At 45.6% G+C, this 18,468-nt stretch overlaps 1 protein-coding gene across 1 annotated transcript in view; it reads right to left on the bottom strand.

Moving 5' to 3' along the window:
- Nucleotides 1-18,468, bottom strand: part of LOC137439171 (myomesin-1-like) — a 141,167-nt gene that overhangs the window by 91,176 nt on the left and 31,523 nt on the right. Inside the window, exons 11-12 of the mRNA XM_078766990.1 lie at nucleotides 8,847-8,983; nucleotides 4,260-4,443 (exon numbers count right to left, since the gene is read on the bottom strand). Coding sequence (XP_078623116.1) covers nucleotides 4,260-4,443; nucleotides 8,847-8,983 — 321 coding nt within the window. The remainder of the gene's footprint in view (nucleotides 1-4,259; nucleotides 4,444-8,846; nucleotides 8,984-18,468) is intronic.

The raw sequence follows: 18,468 nt of genomic DNA, 5'->3' as shown, positions 1-18,468 counted from the left end.
AAAGATAAATGTTCAGAAAAAGGGGTGACTGTAAATTCAGGGAGCACAGCACTTTAAAGGGAAGGCCCATCAGTCTTCATGTGGCAATTTAGGATAGGCAATAAATGTTGCCCACATTCCATAAGTCAGTGAAGAAAAACAAATGCAACAAATAAAACGTTTGCAATTGTGAGTCCTTATATTGTACTGTGTTGCCCATTAAAGCATTTGTTATGAACATCCCACTCATACCCCATCACATCACCATTCTCCTAATCTTATTATATATATATATATATATATATATATATATATATATATATATATATATATATATATATATATATATATATATATATAAATATATCTATATATAGGGGTGACATCCCTATATATATATATATATATATATATATATATATATATATATATATATATATATATATATATATATATATATATATATATATATACACACACACACACACAGTGCATTCAGAAAGTATTCAGACCCCTTCACTTTTTTCACATTTTGTTATGTTGCAGCTTCATGCTGAAATCGTTTAAATTCATTTTTTCCCTCATCAATCTACACTCAATACCCCATAACGACAAAGAGAAAACAGGATTTTAGAAAGTTTTGCAAATTTATTAAAAATAAAAAAACTGAAATATCACTTTGACATAAGTATTCAGACCCTTTGCTATGACACTTGAAATTTAGCTCAAGTGCCTCCCATTTCTCTTGATCATCTTTGAGATGTTTCTACACCTTGATTGGAGTCCACCTGTGGTAAATTCAAATGATTGGACATGATTTGGAAATACATGATTTGGACATGATTCTATATAAGGTCTCACAGCGGACAATGCATATCAGAGCAAAAACCAAGCCATGAGGTCGAAGGAACTGCCTGCAGAGCCCAGAGACAGGATTGTGTCGAGGCACAGATCTGGGGAAGCCTACCAAAAAATCTCTGCTGCATTGAAGGTTCCCAAGAGCACAGTGGCCTCCATAATTCTTAAATGGAAGACGTTTGGAACAACCAGGACTCTTCCTAGAGCTGGCTGCCCGGCCAAACTAAGCAATCGGGGGAGAAGGGCCTTGGTAAGAGAGGTGACCAAGACCCCGATAGTCACTCTGGCTGAGCTCCAGAGATCCTGTGTGGAGATGGGAGAAACTTCCAGACGGACAACCATCACTGCAACACTCCACCGATCTGGGCTTTATGGCAGAGTGGCCAGACAGAGGCCAAACAGTTCAATCTTGGTTTCATCAGACCACAGAATCTTGTTTCTCACAGTCTGAGAGTCCTTCAGGTGCTTTTTTGCAAACTCCAAGCGGGCTTTCATGTGTCTTTCACTGAGGAGAGACTTCCGTTTAGCAAAAGGCAGATGGCAGATTTCCATATTGGAACATGGGTCTTTTTCAAACATGGTGATTGATTTGTTGTAACGTATTAAATAGGTAGGAAGATTTTGATTTTATTTACTTTAATGAACTCAATGATTGGTGAGCATTACAGCATGGATTCAGTCCACCTATCTCACTTTTACCAGCATCTCCTTATTGGTTCAAGTGCAGTTGCTATGTCGTGTGCAGTCCCAAGGTATTAGATCAGGTTGAATCCAGGATAGCAATAAATATGACTAGAGAGTTCATAGAACACATTACCCTGCACATTCTTGAAAAACACGGACATGGGCAGGGTCTGCGAGCAGCAAATTTGATTGGTCGTAACGATGTAAAATGCTGTCATGTTTTGGCCAAGTACTGCTAAACTGAAGGGTTTTGAAAGTGCTAAAAAAGTAATTTGTGTTCTGCAATTTTCAAGTATGGTACGTATACAAATCAATTGAAATAAAATGTCATAAAATATAATACTGTGCAAATTTTAAAGATTGTAGAAAATAAAATTCCAGAAGTTTACCACTGTTGAGGCAGCGTCTTATTAACCACCTTATTTAACACCTTACAATAATTCCTCGTGCCCGTTGTTTATGTTCTTTATGACGTCCTTAAAAATAGTAAGTTTCCTGTTTGAAATGTTTCTTGTTTTTTTTTCTTCATTTTGATTGATTGCAGACAGGCAGATGTGGTGGATTCCAGTCGAATCGCAGTGTCAGGGATTTCACATATTTTGCTCTGTTGCCGGAGCAGCCCTTGAGCATTCTGGGAATTGAGCAGAGCTGGCAAAAACGACCCATGGCCTGTAATAACATGGCCTGTTGAAGTTTTCAGGCTCCGACCTTGGGCAAAAACTGTGTGGACGAGAAGACACAGCTCGACAGCTTTCCTCTTACTAAAACAGCTCCAATTGTTATTCTTTCCATCTGGTCTTTGAAGTAAGTTTCATTATTTCCTGTGGAGTATAAAGACCCTAGCCTGATGTGATTTGCTGAGAAGCTGCTGTTACTCTTAAATGGCAGCTTTCCCATGTACATGTTAAACCTCTAATAAATTCTCCTGTAATTGTCTTGTTTTTTATTTATTTGTTTTTTGTATACAAGATCGAGGCTGGGGAAAGAGCTAACATTAATCACACAGAAAGACAAACCGACACATAAAACATATAACATGGGGAGCGGTAGACAAGATGGGGCGAGAGGGGGAGGAACACAAACACAACATCTGAGAGCAAGGACATCGAGAGATCTGTGGGAGGGAGAGGGCTTTGGGGGGGGGGGGGCATGGGAAGGGGGGGGGGTGGGAGAGGTATAAAACATATGGACACTGCCGGGACTTCCAGGAAAGAAGTTGGAATTTCAAACAAGGTGGATCTGGGGTGAATTAGTGGGGGTAGAAAAGATCAAGGTTTTGGATGGGGAAAGATAAGAGATGGTGGTGAACAGCTGTTTTAAAGACCTGGAGGGAGGAGTGGGATTGAAGGGAGTGTGGGAGTTAGTTACAGAGGCGGGAGAAAAGAGGAATGAAAGAGTGAAGGTGAGCAGAGAGCCGAGATTTCGGCAGTTTAACCATCAGAGGGTTGCTGGCAGATCTTGTGCGACCTGCAGGAATATTTGGGGGACAAAGCACAGAGAGAGCTGGTGGAGCAAGGCCAGAGAGGAGTCGGTAGAAGACAGAAAGACCACCTACCTGTCTGCGGTGAGTGAGTGAAAGGCCCTCGGAGATAACTTCATCACGGGAGATTTCAATGATTCTGAAAGCATTGGTTTCAACAGCGTGAAGCCGAGCTAGGTGTGAGGCAGGAGCACCGGCCCAGAGGGGGGAACAGTATTCCATTGAGCTGCGGATGAAAGCCTTGTATGTGGTGAGGAGCTCAGGTGTGCCGAGGAAGGACTTCGCACGACGGAGGATGCCCAGTCGGTGACTGGCTTTGGAGGCCAGCTTGGAAATGTGGTTTTCCCAAGAAAGATCATGGCAGATGGTGAGACCCAAAAGCTTGAGCGACAGAAATTCTTGGAGAGGATTGTTGAGAAAGAAGATGGGAGGGTTGTCCAGTCGATCTTTTCGGAGAGACATAGTAAGAGTGTGAGATTTGTCAGGATTGAAAGACATGAATTGCAGACATTGGCAGTTTGGTCAAATTAATCCCCAGTGGGAGGGGGGGGAGGGGGTGGAGGCTAAATCCCCAACACAGACAGAGTAAAAATATTATCTCACTCATCTCTGCGCATTTTCAGTCGAGTCTAATTTCGAGACAAAGTACTGATAAACTACCGGTTCGTTTTCCGACTCATATTCCAACCTGGTGTTGGCTTAGCGGTTAGGGTGCCGGCTTGGGATCCTAGGATCCTGGGTTCGAATCCCGGTCGATCGCTGAATTAACGCCAGGGGGGTTGACTCAGCCTGTCATCCTTCCGAGGTTGGCGAATTTGAGTACCAGCTTGCTGGGATGAATGATCACGGTGTGTACCCCGATTTAGAATAGGTACACTGTATCCCTGCGCATCGTAAGAGCATGACCAAGGGTTGGCGTGAGGAAGGGCATCCGGCCATAAAAACATTGCCTCAAACAGGGAACCATGATTGTCATGGGGCCCACAAGGCTAACCCCTGCTCTAGCGGGAAAATGGCCTTAAAACGTTCATTCATTTTCATTCATTCCAATTCGTATTGAAAATATAACATTCCATTTAAAAGTTGTTCCTCAATCATAAACTGATATTTGTGGACAGACATACGGACAGACAAAGTGAAGCAATTTCTCAACCCTGCTTTCCGCTTTATGTGCGTGTGGTAAAAAGCTGAAACGATAAGCAAAGAATGGATGTGATGTAGATTTGCACAAGCTGCTACCACAGCAGCACATACTCACGCATCCAGTCAGTGAGTGAGACAGGACCACAGGCCTCGCTTGTGGGGCCCTCCCCAGAAGAGTTGCAGGCCAGCACACGGAAATGGAAAGACCTCGCTTCTGGGACATCAAACACGGCATACTGGAGTCCACGGATAGGGTTGTCCCCATTTAGGCGCTCCCAAGAATCCGTCTTAGCTTCGCACTAAAAAAAAAAGTAAAAAAAAAAAAGGTTTATGACATTTTGGACAATTCAACAACGTGGTGTATTTATTAACATACCAACCATTTTCAACTTTGATCCCCAAAAAAAATTATTGTTTGTTAGGGATACGGTGTACCTATTCTAAATCGGGGTACACACTGGCACATTCATCCCAGCAAGCCGGTACTCAATTTCCGGACCTTGGAAGGATGACAACGTCACCGGTGTGTACCCTGGTTCCTGGTGTGTACCCTGGTTTAGAATAGGTACACCATATCCCTGCGTGTCGTAAGAGGCTACTAAAAGGGTTGGCGTCAGGAAGGGCATCCGGCCATGAAAACATTGCCTCAAAAAGAGAATCATGACAATTACAACTATATATGAGCAGGGTACAGCCCGAAGTAGAGATCGGTTTCTGAGGTTTGGGACATGGAATGTAGGGACAATGACAGGGAGATCAGGAGAAGTGGTGGAAGTATTGATCAGATGAAGAGTGGACATATGTTGTGTGCAAGAGACGAGATGGAAGGGAAGTGGTGTGAGAATGGTGAAGGGTAGGCAGGGACAGAAATACAAGTTTGTGTGGCAAGGGTGCCCGGAGGGTGTGAATGGTGTTGGTGTCCTGTTTTCTGAGGAGTTTGTAGACAGTGTGGTGAGTGTGACGAGAGTGAGTCATAGGTTGATGATGGTGAAAATAATGATTGGAAAGCTCTTGGTGAACGTCATCTGCTCCGCAGGTTGGTCGGAGCGATGAAGAGAAGGACAAGTTCTGGTGTGCGATAGAGAAGCTGATGGAAAACGTGAAAGATGAGGAAGTTGTTGTGGTAGGAGGAGACCTAAATGGACATGTGGGAAAGAGTATGGACGGTTTTGAGGGAGTTCATGGGGGTTACAGATATGGTGTGAGAAATGGAGAAGGTGAAAGGATTTTGGAGTTTGCTGATGGAGCTGATTTGTTGATTTGTAATATTCAGTTCCAGAAAGAGGATAATAAGCTTGTTACATACACGTCAGGTGGCCGTTGACTACCTGATGGTGCGTAGGCGAGATATGGGGCACCTCCGGGACACAAAGGTGATCTCGGGGGAGGAGGCTGTTTCACAGCACCACTTGGTTGTCTGCGACATAAGGGTGAAAGGTGCGAGGAGAGCTCGGCGGGTGAAGTACCAACCGAGAATGAAGGTGTGGAAGTTGAAAGAGGTGACAATAAGGGAGGCATTAAAAGAGAGGCTGAGTAGGGTAGAAGATGATGTGGTTGAGCTTGAAAGTGGTTGGATGTCAATGAAAGATAGTCTGTTGGGAGACGTTGGTGAGGTATGTGGATGGACAAAAGGACCACCGAGGCATTCGGAAACATGGTGGTGGGATGATGAAGTTGGAAAGAGGATTGACGAGAAGAGGAAGAAGTTCAAGGAGTGGCAGAAGGCGAAGGGTACGGGAGCAGAAAAAGCAGAGCATGAAAGTTATAAGGCAGCCAAGAAGGCTGCAAAGAAAGAGGTAGCAAAGGCGCAAGAGGCATGTAGGAAAATGTTCGGAGAACGCTTGGATTCGGAAGAGGGTCAGAGAGCGATATTCAGGATTGCAAAGCAGATAGCGAAAGAGAGGTGTGATGTGATGGGGGTGAGTTGCTTGAAGGATGAAGTGGGACAAATCGTTGGGGACCCAGAAGGAATTAAAGGAAGATGGAAAAGATATATGGAAATGCTGTTGAATACAGAGAATGAATGGGATGGCAACATAGAGAGTAACCCAGTTTTAGGACAGGCAGAGAAGATAACTGAGAAGGAAGTTGAGGAAGCGATAAAAGCAATGAAGAGTAGAAAAGCGGGAGGGCCGACGGGAGTTGTGGGAGATAGGTTGAAGGCAGCAGGAAGTTGGGGTGTGAAGAGAATGACAGAGATCTGTAATCTGGTGGTGAAAGAAGGCCACATTCCAGTGGATTGGGAACTGAGTACCCTCGTCCCTCTATACAAGGGGAAAGGTGACCCTCTGGAGTGTGGCTCGTACCGAGCGATAAAGTTATTGGAGCTGGAATGAAGGTATTGGAAAGGGTGTTGGAGAGGAGGATAAGGAAGAAGGTGAAGATCAACGAAATGCAGTTTGGATTTATGCCAGGAAGAGGAACGACAGACAAGCTCTTTATTGTGAGGCAGTTGCAGGAGAAGTACATGGAGAGGAGGAATAAGTTTTTTCCTGGGTTTGTTGATCTGGAGAAAGCATTCAATAGGGTTCCACGCGAAGTATTGACATGGGCATTGAGGACGTTAGGAGTGGAGGAATGGTTGATCAGAGTAGTGATGGCAATGTACAAAAGAGTGCGCACAGCTGTAAGGACGAATGTTGGGAACAGTGGTGAGTTTGAGGTGAAGGTGGGAGTGCATCAGGGGTCGGTACTAAGTCCACTACTATTTGTAGCTGTGATGGAGGTGCTGGCTCAGAACGTAAAGGAGGGTTTACCGTGGCAGTTGTTGTATGCAGATGATCTGGTGTTGATTGCGGAAAGTATGGATGGACTGAAGGAAAAGAAGAACAAGTGGAAGGAATGTATTGAGACAAAAGGTCTGAAGGTGAATATCGGAAAGACGAAGGTGATGGCAAGTGGTAAAGCATGTGGTGAGGTGGAAAGAACTGGGAAGTGGCCATGTGCTGTGTGCAGGAAGGGTGTCGGAGTGAACTCCATTCAATGTACAATGTGCGCTGAGTGGGTTCATCAAAAATGCAGTGGTCTGAGAGGGTCATTAACCAGTGTGGCAGCTACATTCAAATGTAAGGTGTGCACAGAGGGAGCTGCAGATGGAGGAAATGTTGAGTTGGATCTTGGAGACGGCATGAAGCTGGAAGGTGTGAAAACATTTTGCTACCTCGGAGACATGCTGAATGGAGAAGGTGGATCAGACTCGGCAACGGTTGCTGGAGTGAGATGTGCATGGAAGAAGTTTCGGGAACTGAGTGGCGTGCTGATGAGGAGGGGAGTGTTGTTGAAGCTGAAGGGAAAGGTGTATGCTGCATGTGTGAGAAGTGTTATGATTTATAGGAGCGAGACATGGGTAATGAACGTAGAGCAGCAACGGAGGCTGGAAAGGGTGGAAATGTGAATGGTTCGGTGGATGTGCGGAGTATCGTTGAGAGAGAGGAAGACAAATGATGAATTGTGAAAGATGATGGGAATAGAGCCTGTGATGGATGCTGTGAAGAGGAACAGGTTGAGATGGTTTGGTCATGTGTTGAGGAAGGATGGAAGTGACTGGTTGAGAAGAGTGATGGAAATGAATGTAGAAGGAAGTAGAGGACGGGGAAGACCGAGAACACTTGGCTAAAGATGGTGGAAGAAGAAAGGCGGGCAAGGGGGTTAACAAGGAGAGATGCAGAAAATAGGACAAAATGGAGAAGATTGTCATGGGGACCGCAAGGCTAACCTCCGCTCTAGCAGGGAAAATGGCCTTAAAATGCATGTTGTTGTTGTTGTTGGAAGGATGACAGGCTGAGTCCATCCCCCCTGGCGTTAATTCAGCGATCGACCGGGATTCAAACTCAGGATCCCAAGCCAGCACCCTAACCGCTAAGCCAACACCAGGATAATGCCAAGTTGATTTGAAAGACTGGCTTTTGAAAGTCAATTTTGATTTGTTTTTCATCCAAGAAAGATCTTGGCTGAAGGTGAGGCTCAAAAGTTTGAAGGACTGAACTTATTCAAGAGGATTTTTAAGAAAGTAGATGGGTGGATTTGCCAGACAGTCCTTTCGGAGAGAGAGGGGAAGAGTGTGTAAGATTACCTTATTGTAAGATTAACAAGAATGACCGCACTGTGATCAAAACCTGTGACAAAATCCGGTCATGGGCCGAGATTGGGAAGCAGTGAAAATGATGACAGCGATTGGGAAAGATGAGATGAGACAGTGATTGGGAAACACAAATTTAATGCGCTATTTAAAAAATTGCGTAACGTAACGCTTGATTACCATGCGTTCTGACGGGCTTGATTAAGCCGAACTATTATTCGATATATGATTCGATTTTTTTGTGGTCCTTCATCGAAAATAACACTCGACCCAAACAAAGCCAATGGAAATTTGATGCAACAAACCCAGGCGGTGTATAATGAGCAGAGGCCTACAGGCCTAATGGGTTAGGCACACCAGAAAACCAAGATGGGGGCTATATCATTTCGTCTCGGTGCTATGTTGGGTAGAGCAAAGCGACAGATGTGGGCGTGGTCCGGCAGCTGTCCGACCAATAGGTGCGCAGTTCAAAAATCACCTCCACCAAGAACGCCAACAACAACAACAACAATGCAAAGCTCTTGTGTTGTGGGCCTGCAACATGAAGGTTTGCCTGCCAATACCCTTTTAAACTGTTGCAGGAGCTCAATAATGTTATAGCACAAGTCACCAGAACTCACAAACCTTCTCCACGTAATAAGTTATCGCCTCAGTAGTGGTAGGAAGTGATTGTGAAGTTGGCGGATTCCAGCACAGAATGATGAACGATCTAGTTGATTCACTCACTCGCAGCTCTCTGGGAGGCCCAGGTACTGTTGCATCTGTTGTACATGCACCTTCTGTTAAGCACAACAGGTATCTTTAACATCCACCAAGTAATATCCATCTGGGAGTGAGTGAATAGTGATGCAGTATCCTGTCAGCGAAGCACCAAACCAACAGTTTAGTCAAATCGAAAATCGAAGCCAGATGAGACAGCTAAAAGGTAAGTGCTACCTCTGCTACCTCTGCACCATCCCATTGGATGATCACGATAATAAATATACACAACTTATTTAACGAGCCCATTTATTCCCACCTTATTGTGGGGTCAGCTGGGGAACGCTGTTCGCTTTAGCCCTTCACAAACCAACCTGGCATTCACTGAGGGTGCCAAGAATTTGGAAAAAGGCCATGGTGCCAGTGAACTCTTCCGGTAAGGCACATTGGTATGTTAACGGCTTCCAAAAACCACTGCTGTGATCTACTTATAATACCCCATAATGTCAAAGGGATTAAAAAAAATTTTTTTTTTACAAAATGCTTTGAACGAGCTTTATATAATTCGATGATTCCATATTTGAAGGTATAAAATGGACTTGAATTGTCAGCGAATAAACGAACACCCCTCACCGGTTTTGCTAGTGGAGAGTGTGATGGTCACACCTGCCAGGACCAAAAACAACACCTGCCAAAGGGTGGATGAGCTCCTGTAAGTAGCCAACGGCCATCCAGTAAGGAGATGGTGTCTCCTAAAAAACACCCATCCGGTTTGGACAGGTTCAAGTCATACCAAAGACTTTAAAAATGGTAAGTGCTGCTTCCTTGCTTGAAAATGATAGAGCACGGACAATCCCCATCGGTTGGCATCCGTGGGGAGGAGGAAATTCTTCGTGAGGAAATACCACGCTGATGTACGGTGAGAAAAGCGGTGCCATTGTTATGACGCCGCTGGTACCCAGAGTATCCCAGGAAGTGACGGTAGTTCCTCCAAGCTCAATGGCTGTGACGAGCCTTAGCCCAGGTATAGAAAAATAATGAATGGTTAACTTAGATGTAAAAGCTTTATGGTTGAATTTGACAATTTTGTGACACTGTACCTACCCAGGAACGCTTCATTGAAGTCGGATGCCCAGGAGTGTTATATTAATGTCGATCTGCATGCGGACTTACACACCCACTCACTGACAGACAGACAGACCGATTACAATGGCCTCTCCCTTTTGGGTGAGACTAATTACAAAATGAAGTCATTTGTCTAATTATGTTCAGGGTGACATAGTTCCGAACCCGAAGGATCAGTAACCGACACAATTTCGGTCTTCGAGGCCGGCCGATAGGCACAGTGTGACCAGAAGGGACGAGGTTCTCCTGACCACGTGGCCCTCGACTTGGTGGGGTTTGTCCGCACAATGTGGGCGCATCAGGATGAACTTTAGCCGGGGAGCGTTTTGGCGCCCCGGTCTGATACTGCCGCCCACGCGCAGTACACCTTGTGAGTGCACGTGGGTCCCGGCGGTCCCACTGGCCTAGCGCTACCATGTTTAGACAGCGAAATCCGTCCCCGGGCACCGGCAGCTACTCCCGGAAGTTGAGAGAATAGCGGCGCCAGGCACGGTAGGACACCCGCGGAGCCCCGGCGGACCAGGGACGCACGAGCCTACGCATTAGCGTGCTACGGCGGAACCAACGGCTTCGGCCACGGCCAGGTCGATACTCGGCCCGGCCGCACCGGAAATGAACTGGTTCGACGCCCGCGCTAGAGAGGTCGCGGGCGACTGAGATGTATTAACAAATTAATTAATTAATTTGAGACGTCCGATTTCTAGTGTTTGGAAATTTGGAAGAGCTTGACCCTAGCCTTTCCCTTGCGAGGACAAGGAGGAACTTAACACTTAAGCTTAGCTTGAAGTACACCCTGACCAGCGCTCACGGTGGGACGGCAAGGCAACCAGAAGGGACGAGGTTCTCCTGACCATGTGGCCCTCGATCTGGGAAGCGAGAGGCGTTCCATTAGTGGACGCGCCCCTCACGCCCGACTTTTGGGCGGCCCCGGCAGGCCGTTTGTTTTGACGTTCCGTGACAGGCCCCGCACCCCCACCTCCGGGCCGACCGGGCGACCGGAATGAATCCCGGTGTCCCGATCCGAACCTTCAGAGCGGGCCGGCTGGGGAGTGACTGGCACCCAGTACCTGCACTTTCCGTCCCTGCGGTCCCAAATACCGGAACCACCCGAATACCACTTTATTCGACAAAATGAGGTGCGGCCTACAGCCTTAGAAAACCAACCCTATATAAGTCAATACCTCCAATGACACAGGTGCGCATTCGTGCCGCGTGACGTGGTGACGTCATCGCGTTTTCACCTTAAAAGACCTATTTGATATAAGTTAATATTTTGAATTAGTCGGTCAATTTTTGCCCAATCTTTGCTAAATAAAGGTTGTCCTTACTTACCTAGTGGTGTTCCTATCCACCACAAGTAACCCGGTGTCATAATCGAAAACCGATTCACTGAAAACCGATTCAAAATGGCCCCTCGCTACGATTTTCCACGATCACATTTTATTTTCACCACTTCAAACCGACCGAATTTCACCAAATAAGATACCACACTCGATGCGGGGATCTCATTTTCGTGGCAGAACTGTACACAGAATTCAAATTCGTTGTGAAATGGAGCCGTGCACCATAAAACCAAAATTTCCTCGGAATCGAGTCGTGCCGGGGACGTGATGACGTCACTGCGCCCCAGCCTTAGAAAACCAGCCTTATATAAGTCAATACCTCCAACGACACAGGTGCGCATTCGTGCCGCGTGACGTGGTGACGTCATCGCGTTTTCACCTTAAAAGACCTATTTGATATAAGTTAATATTTTGAATTAGTCGGTCAATTTTTGCCCAATCTTTGCTAAATAAAGGTTGTCCTTACTTACCTAGTGGTGTTCCTATCCACCACAAGTAACCCGGTGTCATAATCAAAAACCGATTCACTGAAAACCGATTCAAAATGGCCCCTCGCTACGATTTTCCATGATCACATTTTATTTTCACCACTTCAAATCGACCGAATTTCACCAAATAAGATACCACACTCGATGCGGGGATCTCATTTTCGTGGCAAAACTGTACACAGAATTCAAATTCGTTGTGAAATGGAGCCGTGCACCATAAAACCAAAATTTCCTCGGAATCGAGTCGTGCCGGGGACGCGACGCCGGGGACGCGACAGCTGTTCACCACCATCTCTTATCCTCCCCCATCCAAAACCTTGATCTTTTCTACCCCCGCTAATTTCGGTCCCCTTGTGTTTTATACCTCTCCCCCCCCCCCACCCCCCCTCCCCTTCCCACGCCTCCTGCCCCCAAGCCCTCTCCCTCCCACACTTCTCCCTGCTCTCAAATGTTGTGGTTGTGTGCTTCCCCTTCTCTCCCCATCTTGTCTTCCGCTCCCTCTTTTTGTATATTTTGTTTGTCTGGTTGATTTGTTTGTGAAATAAATGTTAGCTCTTTCACGAGCCTCGATTCAGTATACAAAAAAAATAAAAAATAAAAATATCTGAGTCAACTTGATTGATGATCCAATGTGAGCATCTATTGACTGTAATGTGATGACCATGACCCTCAGCTCAAATATACATATGCTGTGTTTATTTGTCCCTGGTCTCCTGATGTCACGCTTGGTGTTGGACTTAGCGGTTAGGGTGCCGGCTTGGGATCCTAGGATCCTGGGTTCGAATCCCGGTCGATCGCTGGATTAACACCAGGGGGGTTGACTCGGCCTGTCATCCTTCCGAGGTCGGCAAATTGAGTACTCGTTCACTGGTAATTCCTTGTGTGTCGCAAGAGGTGACTAACAGGGTTGGCGGCAGGAGGTGCATCCGGCCATAAAACATTGCTTCAAAAAGGGGACCAAGGTGCCCGAAAAAGGCCAACCCCTGCTCTGCGGGGAAAAATGGCCTCGAAAGGTGGTTTTTTTCTTTTCTCCTAATGTGGTACACCAATGCCTCCTGGTTTCAGTCTCCTTCATGCATGAGACGCACTCACTTCTCTGTGAGTCTCGCACATTGGCAAAAAGGATGATCAACCCCTGAAACTGGACTCTACATCAGAAATGATCGCGTTCATGTTAATCGTCATTATGAATATAATCATTATGAAGAGGTTAATGAGGATAATTGTACAATTATTTGTCCCCTGTTAAGACCCTGTTGGATGCCCTCCTGGCCTCACATGGTGCCAGCCACATTATCGTTAGGCCAGGCAATCTGCCTTGATTTGCTGAGCAAACTCATTTTTCTTGCACGCACGCAAGGGACGCAAATCAAACCACATCGTATCGCTGTGTTCCAATTAAAACTGGGGAGCAGTGTATTTCCTCCATCTGTTTCACAGTGCAAATTATATGCAGATGGTGCTAATCCCTTGTGAAAATCTGAGGCCAGGAATAAATAAGTCTGTTATTACACTCAAATGAAACTACTGTATATTAGCAAAATGGACAATTTCACGATCATGTTTCTTTCTTCATTTTAGCTCCACGTGGTCACGCAACATCTCCAGCTAGTCAAAACGTGGAGGACCTGTAATTTGAGACTGTTTATTTGTTTTATCATATTGATTATTTTGAATTTAAAAACAACTATTTGAAGCAAAACGTTTCTTCAACAATAAAATGTGTAATTTTGTCTCTGTTAATGAATGTCTAATGCTTGCCATCCAATAATCAGCATCAAAAGTTCATGGAATAAGGCTACTTACCCCATTAGATGGTAGGATGAAGAAGAAGAGGTTCTATAATACGTACAACTCTTCTGAGATTGTGATTGTGAGAGTTAGCTTCTCCCTGTGTGTTGTAAGAGAGCTACCTTAGTTCTGGAGAGTCTTGCAGTTCATTCAGGCTGACTGGCAGGAACTGCAAGGTGCCACCTCACTTCAGGACTGGTCTCCCATATCTACTGCCCCTGATACCTAGCTAACACAACAACGTTGGGCCAACGTTGGAAAATAGATGTCGCATTTACAACTGATAAACAACGTTGGGCCAACGTTGGAAAATAGACGTCACGTTTCCAAACAATAAACAACGTTAGGGCAACGTTGGAAAATAGACGTCGCGTTTACAACAGAAAGACAATGTTGACCCAACGTTGGAAAATAGACGTCGCGTTTACAAACAATAAACAACGTTAGGGCAACGTTGGAAAATAGACGTCGCGTATACAACAGAAAGACAATGTTGACCCAATGTTAGGAAATAGACGTCGCGTTTACAACCAATATGCAACGTTTGGTCAACGTTGGAAATAATACGTTGCGTTTGCAACCAATAGAAAAAGTCAGGCCAACGTTGGAAAATAGACATCGCGTTTTCAACTGATAAACGACGTTGGGCCAACGTTGGCAAATATACTCTCACGTTTGCAAATAATAAACAAGGTTAGGGCAACGTTGGAAAATAGACGTCGCGTTTACAACAAAAAGACAATGTTGACCCAATGTTGGGAAATAGACCGCGTATAAACAACGTCACCCTGATGTCAACAATGCGCTTGCGACCAATTGACCAAATGCCAACGTTGGCTCAACGTTGTTGTGTTAGCTGGCTATGAATGCCACCTGGGATTTTTCTCCCTTCCTCTTCTTGCTGTGTTTGAGTTTGTATCCAACTTGTTCACCCCCTGTGTCCTTCTCCCTTTAATCTAATCCCGCCCCATGCCCATTCCTCGTCCAAATCTCTCTCGACCCTGCTGTTTGTGTGTTTCCCCTCTTTCCACTTTTCTTGTTCTAGCCCATTCTGTGTTCTAGCTCTTCCACGAGCCCTGACGTTCTATACAAAAACTCCCAAGATTTATGCTTGTGGGTACAATGGCTGAGTGATTAGGACACACAATTCACATCCCAAAAGATATGGCCTACAGCAGACTGGAGGCAGCAGTATTCATGGAAAATAAAACAAATATATGAAAAACACACACATACACACACACACCTTTAACATAGTTCCCCAACTTTTTATTGCAATTAATATACACAACAATCAGCAGTCAGTGTAAACCATAAAGCAAGTTGTGCCTCCAAATTACCTTCAACAAGATTCTCATTATGCATAGGCCTTGCAATGAATGTGCAAGCTTTGCAATCTCAGTTGTTGTTTTTTTCTATTTATATATCCAAAAATATAATTTGCTGCTTGCTTAGTCTGTAAAATCTGAATTGGCCAATTTTTTAGGTTCACAAATTCATTTGCAAGATAATTATTTTCCTTACATGAGCACGTAAGGGTGAAAGGTGTGAGGAGAGCTCGGCGGGTGAAGTACCAACCGAGAATGAAGGTGTGGAGGTTGAAAGAGGTGACAGTAAGGGAGGCATTAAAAGAGAGGCTGAGTAGGGTCGAGGATGATGTGGTTGAGCTTGAAACTGGTTGGATGTCAATGAAAGATAGTCTGTTGAGAGACGTTGGTGAGGTATGTGGATGGACAAAAGGACCACCGAGGCACTCGGAAACATGGTGGTGGGATGATGAAGTTGGAAAGAGGCTCGACGAGAAGAGGAAGAAGTTCAAGGAGTGGCAGAAGGCGAAGGGTACGGGAGCAGAAAAAGCAGAGCATGAAAGTTATAAGGCAGCCAAGAAGGCTGCAAAGAAAGAGGTAGCAAAGGCGCAGGAGGCATGCAGGAAAATGTTCGGAGAACGCTTGGATTCGGAAGAGGGTCAGAGAGTGGTATTCAGGATTGCAAAGCAGATCGCGAAAGAGAGGTGTGATGTGATGGGGGTGAGTTGCTTGAAGGATGAAGTGGGACAAATCGTTGTGGACCGAGATGGAATTAAAGGAAGATGGAAAAGATATATGGAAATGCTGTTGAATACAGAGAATGAATGGGATGGCAACATAGAGAGTAACCCAGTTTTAGGACCGGCAGAGAAGATAACTGAGAAGGAAGTTGAGGAAGCGATAAAAGCAAATGAAGAGTAGAAAATCGGGAGGGCCGACGGGAGTTGTGGGAGATATGTTGAAGGCAGCAGGAAGTTGGGGTGTGAAGAGAATGACAGAGATCTGTAATCTGGTGGTGAAAGAAGGCCGCATTCCAATGGATTGGGAACTGAGTACCCTCGCCCCTCTATACAAGGGGAAAGGTGACCCTCTGGAGTGTGGCTCGTACCGAGCGATAAAGTTATTGGAGCATGGAATGAAGGTATTGGAAAGGGTGTTGGAGAGGAGGACAAGGAAGAAGGTGAAGATCGACGAAATGCAGTTTGGATTTATGCCAGGAAGAGGAACGACAGACGCGCTCTTTATTGTGAGGCAGTTGCAGGAGAAGTACATGGAGAAAAGGAACAGGTTGTTTCTTGGGTTTGTTGATCTGGAGAACGCATTCGATAGGGTTCCACGCGAAGTATTGACATGGGCATTGAGGAAGTTAGAAGTGGAGGAATGGTTGATCAGAGTTGTGATGGCAATGTACAAAAGAGCGCACACAGCTGTAAGGACGAAGGACGGGAACAGTGGTGAGTTTGAGGTATCGGAAAGAATATCTATAATAGAAAGAATATTGAGGTATCGGAAAGAATATATCGGAAAGACGAAGTTGATGGCAAGTGGTAAAGCATGTGGTGAGGTGGAAAGACCTGGGAAGTGGCCATGTGCTGTGTGCAGGAAGGGTGGCGGAGTGAACTCCATTCAATGTACAATGTGCGCTGAGTGGGTTCATCAAAGGTGTGGTGGTCTGAGAGGGTCATTAACCAGTGTGGCAGCTACATTCAAATGTAAGTTGTGCACAGAGGGAGCTGCAGATGGAGGAAATGTTGAGTTGGATCTTGGAGACGGCATGAAGCTGGAAGGTGTGAAAACATTTTGCTATCTCGGAGACATGCTGAATGGGGAAGGTGGATCAGACTCGGCAACGGTTGCTCGAGTGAGATGTGCATGGAAGAAGTTTCGGGAACTGAGTGGCGTGCTGATGAGGAGGGGAGTGTCGTTGAAGCTGAAGGGAAAGGTGTATGCTGCATGTGTGAGAAGTGTTATGATTTATGGGAGCGAGAAATGGGTAATGAACGTAGAGCAGCATCGAAGGCTGGAAAGGGTGGAAATGCGAATGGTTCGGTGGATGTGCGGAGTATCGTTGAGAGAGAGGAAGACAAATGATAAATTGCGATAGATGATGGGAATAGAGAATTGCCAGGAAGAGGAACGACAGACGTGCTTTTTATTGTGAGGCAGTTGCAGGAGAAGTACATGGAGAAGAGGAAGAAGTTGTTTCTTGGGTTTGTTGATCTGGAGAAAGCATTCAATACGGTTCCACGCAAAGTATTGACATGGGCATTGAGGAAGTTAGGAGTGGAGGAATGGTTGATCAGAGTAGTGATGGCAATGTACAAAAGAGCGCGCACAGCTGTAAGGACGAAGGACGGGAACAGTGGTGAGTTTGAGGTGAAGGTGGGAGTGCATCAGGGGTCGGTAGTAAGTCCACTACTATTTGTAGCTGTGATGGAGGTGCTGGGTCAGAACATAAAGGAGGGTTTACCGTGGGAGTTGTTGTATGCAGATGATCTGGTGTTGATTGCGGAAAGTATGGATGGACTGAAGGAAAAGATGAACAAGTTGAAGCAATGTATGGAGACAAAAGGTCTGAAGGTGAATATCGGAAAGACGAAGGTGATGGCAAGTGGTAAAGCATGTGGTGAGGTGGAAAGAACTGGGAAGTGACCCTGTGCTGTGTGCAGGAAGGGTGTCGGAGTGAACTCCATTCAATGTACAATGTGCGCTGAGTGGGTTCATCAAAAATGTAGTGGTCTGAGAGGGTCATTAACCAGTGTGGCAGCTACATTCAAGTGTAAGGTGTGCACAGAGGGAGCTGCAGATGGAGGAAATGTTGAGTTGGATCTTGGAGACGGCGTGAAGCTGGAAGGTGTGAAAATATTTTGCTACCTCGGAGACATGCTGAATGGAGAAGGTGGATCAGACTCGGCAACGGTTGCTGGAGTGAGATGTGCATGGAAGAAGTTTTGGGAACTGAGTGGCGTGCTGATGAGGAGGGGAGTGTCGTTGAAGCTGAAGGGAAAGGTGTATGCTGCATGTGTGAGAAGTGTTATGATTTATGGGAGTGAGACATGGGTAATGAACGTAGAGCAGCAACGAAGGCTGGAAATGGTGGAAATGCGAATGGTTCGGTGGATGTGCGGAGTATCGTTGAGAGAGAGGAAGACAAATGATGAATTGCGAAAGATGATGGGCATAGAGCCTGTGATTGATGCTGTGAAGAGGAACAGGTTGAGATGGTTTGGTTATGTGTTGAGGAAGGATGAAAGTGACTGGTTGAGAAGAGTGATGGAAATGAATGTAGAAGGAAGTAGAGGACGGGGAAGACCGAGAAAGACTTGGCTAAAGATGGTGGAAGAAGAAATGCGGGCAAGGGGGTTAACAAGGAGAGATGCAGAAAATAGGGCAAAATGGAGAAGATTGTCATGGGGACCGCAAGGCTAACCCCCGCTCTAGCAGGGAAAATAGCCTTAAAATGCATGTTGTTGTTGTTGTTGCATGAGCACAA

This window comes from Myxine glutinosa, chromosome 13 (genome assembly GCF_964187855.1).
Source record: "Myxine glutinosa chromosome 13, kmMyxGlut1.1, whole genome shotgun sequence".
NCBI lineage: Eukaryota > Metazoa > Chordata > Myxini > Myxiniformes > Myxinidae > Myxine > Myxine glutinosa.
The sequence above is the reverse complement of the archived record's forward strand: the minus strand, read 5'-3'. Positions and strand labels throughout refer to the sequence as shown.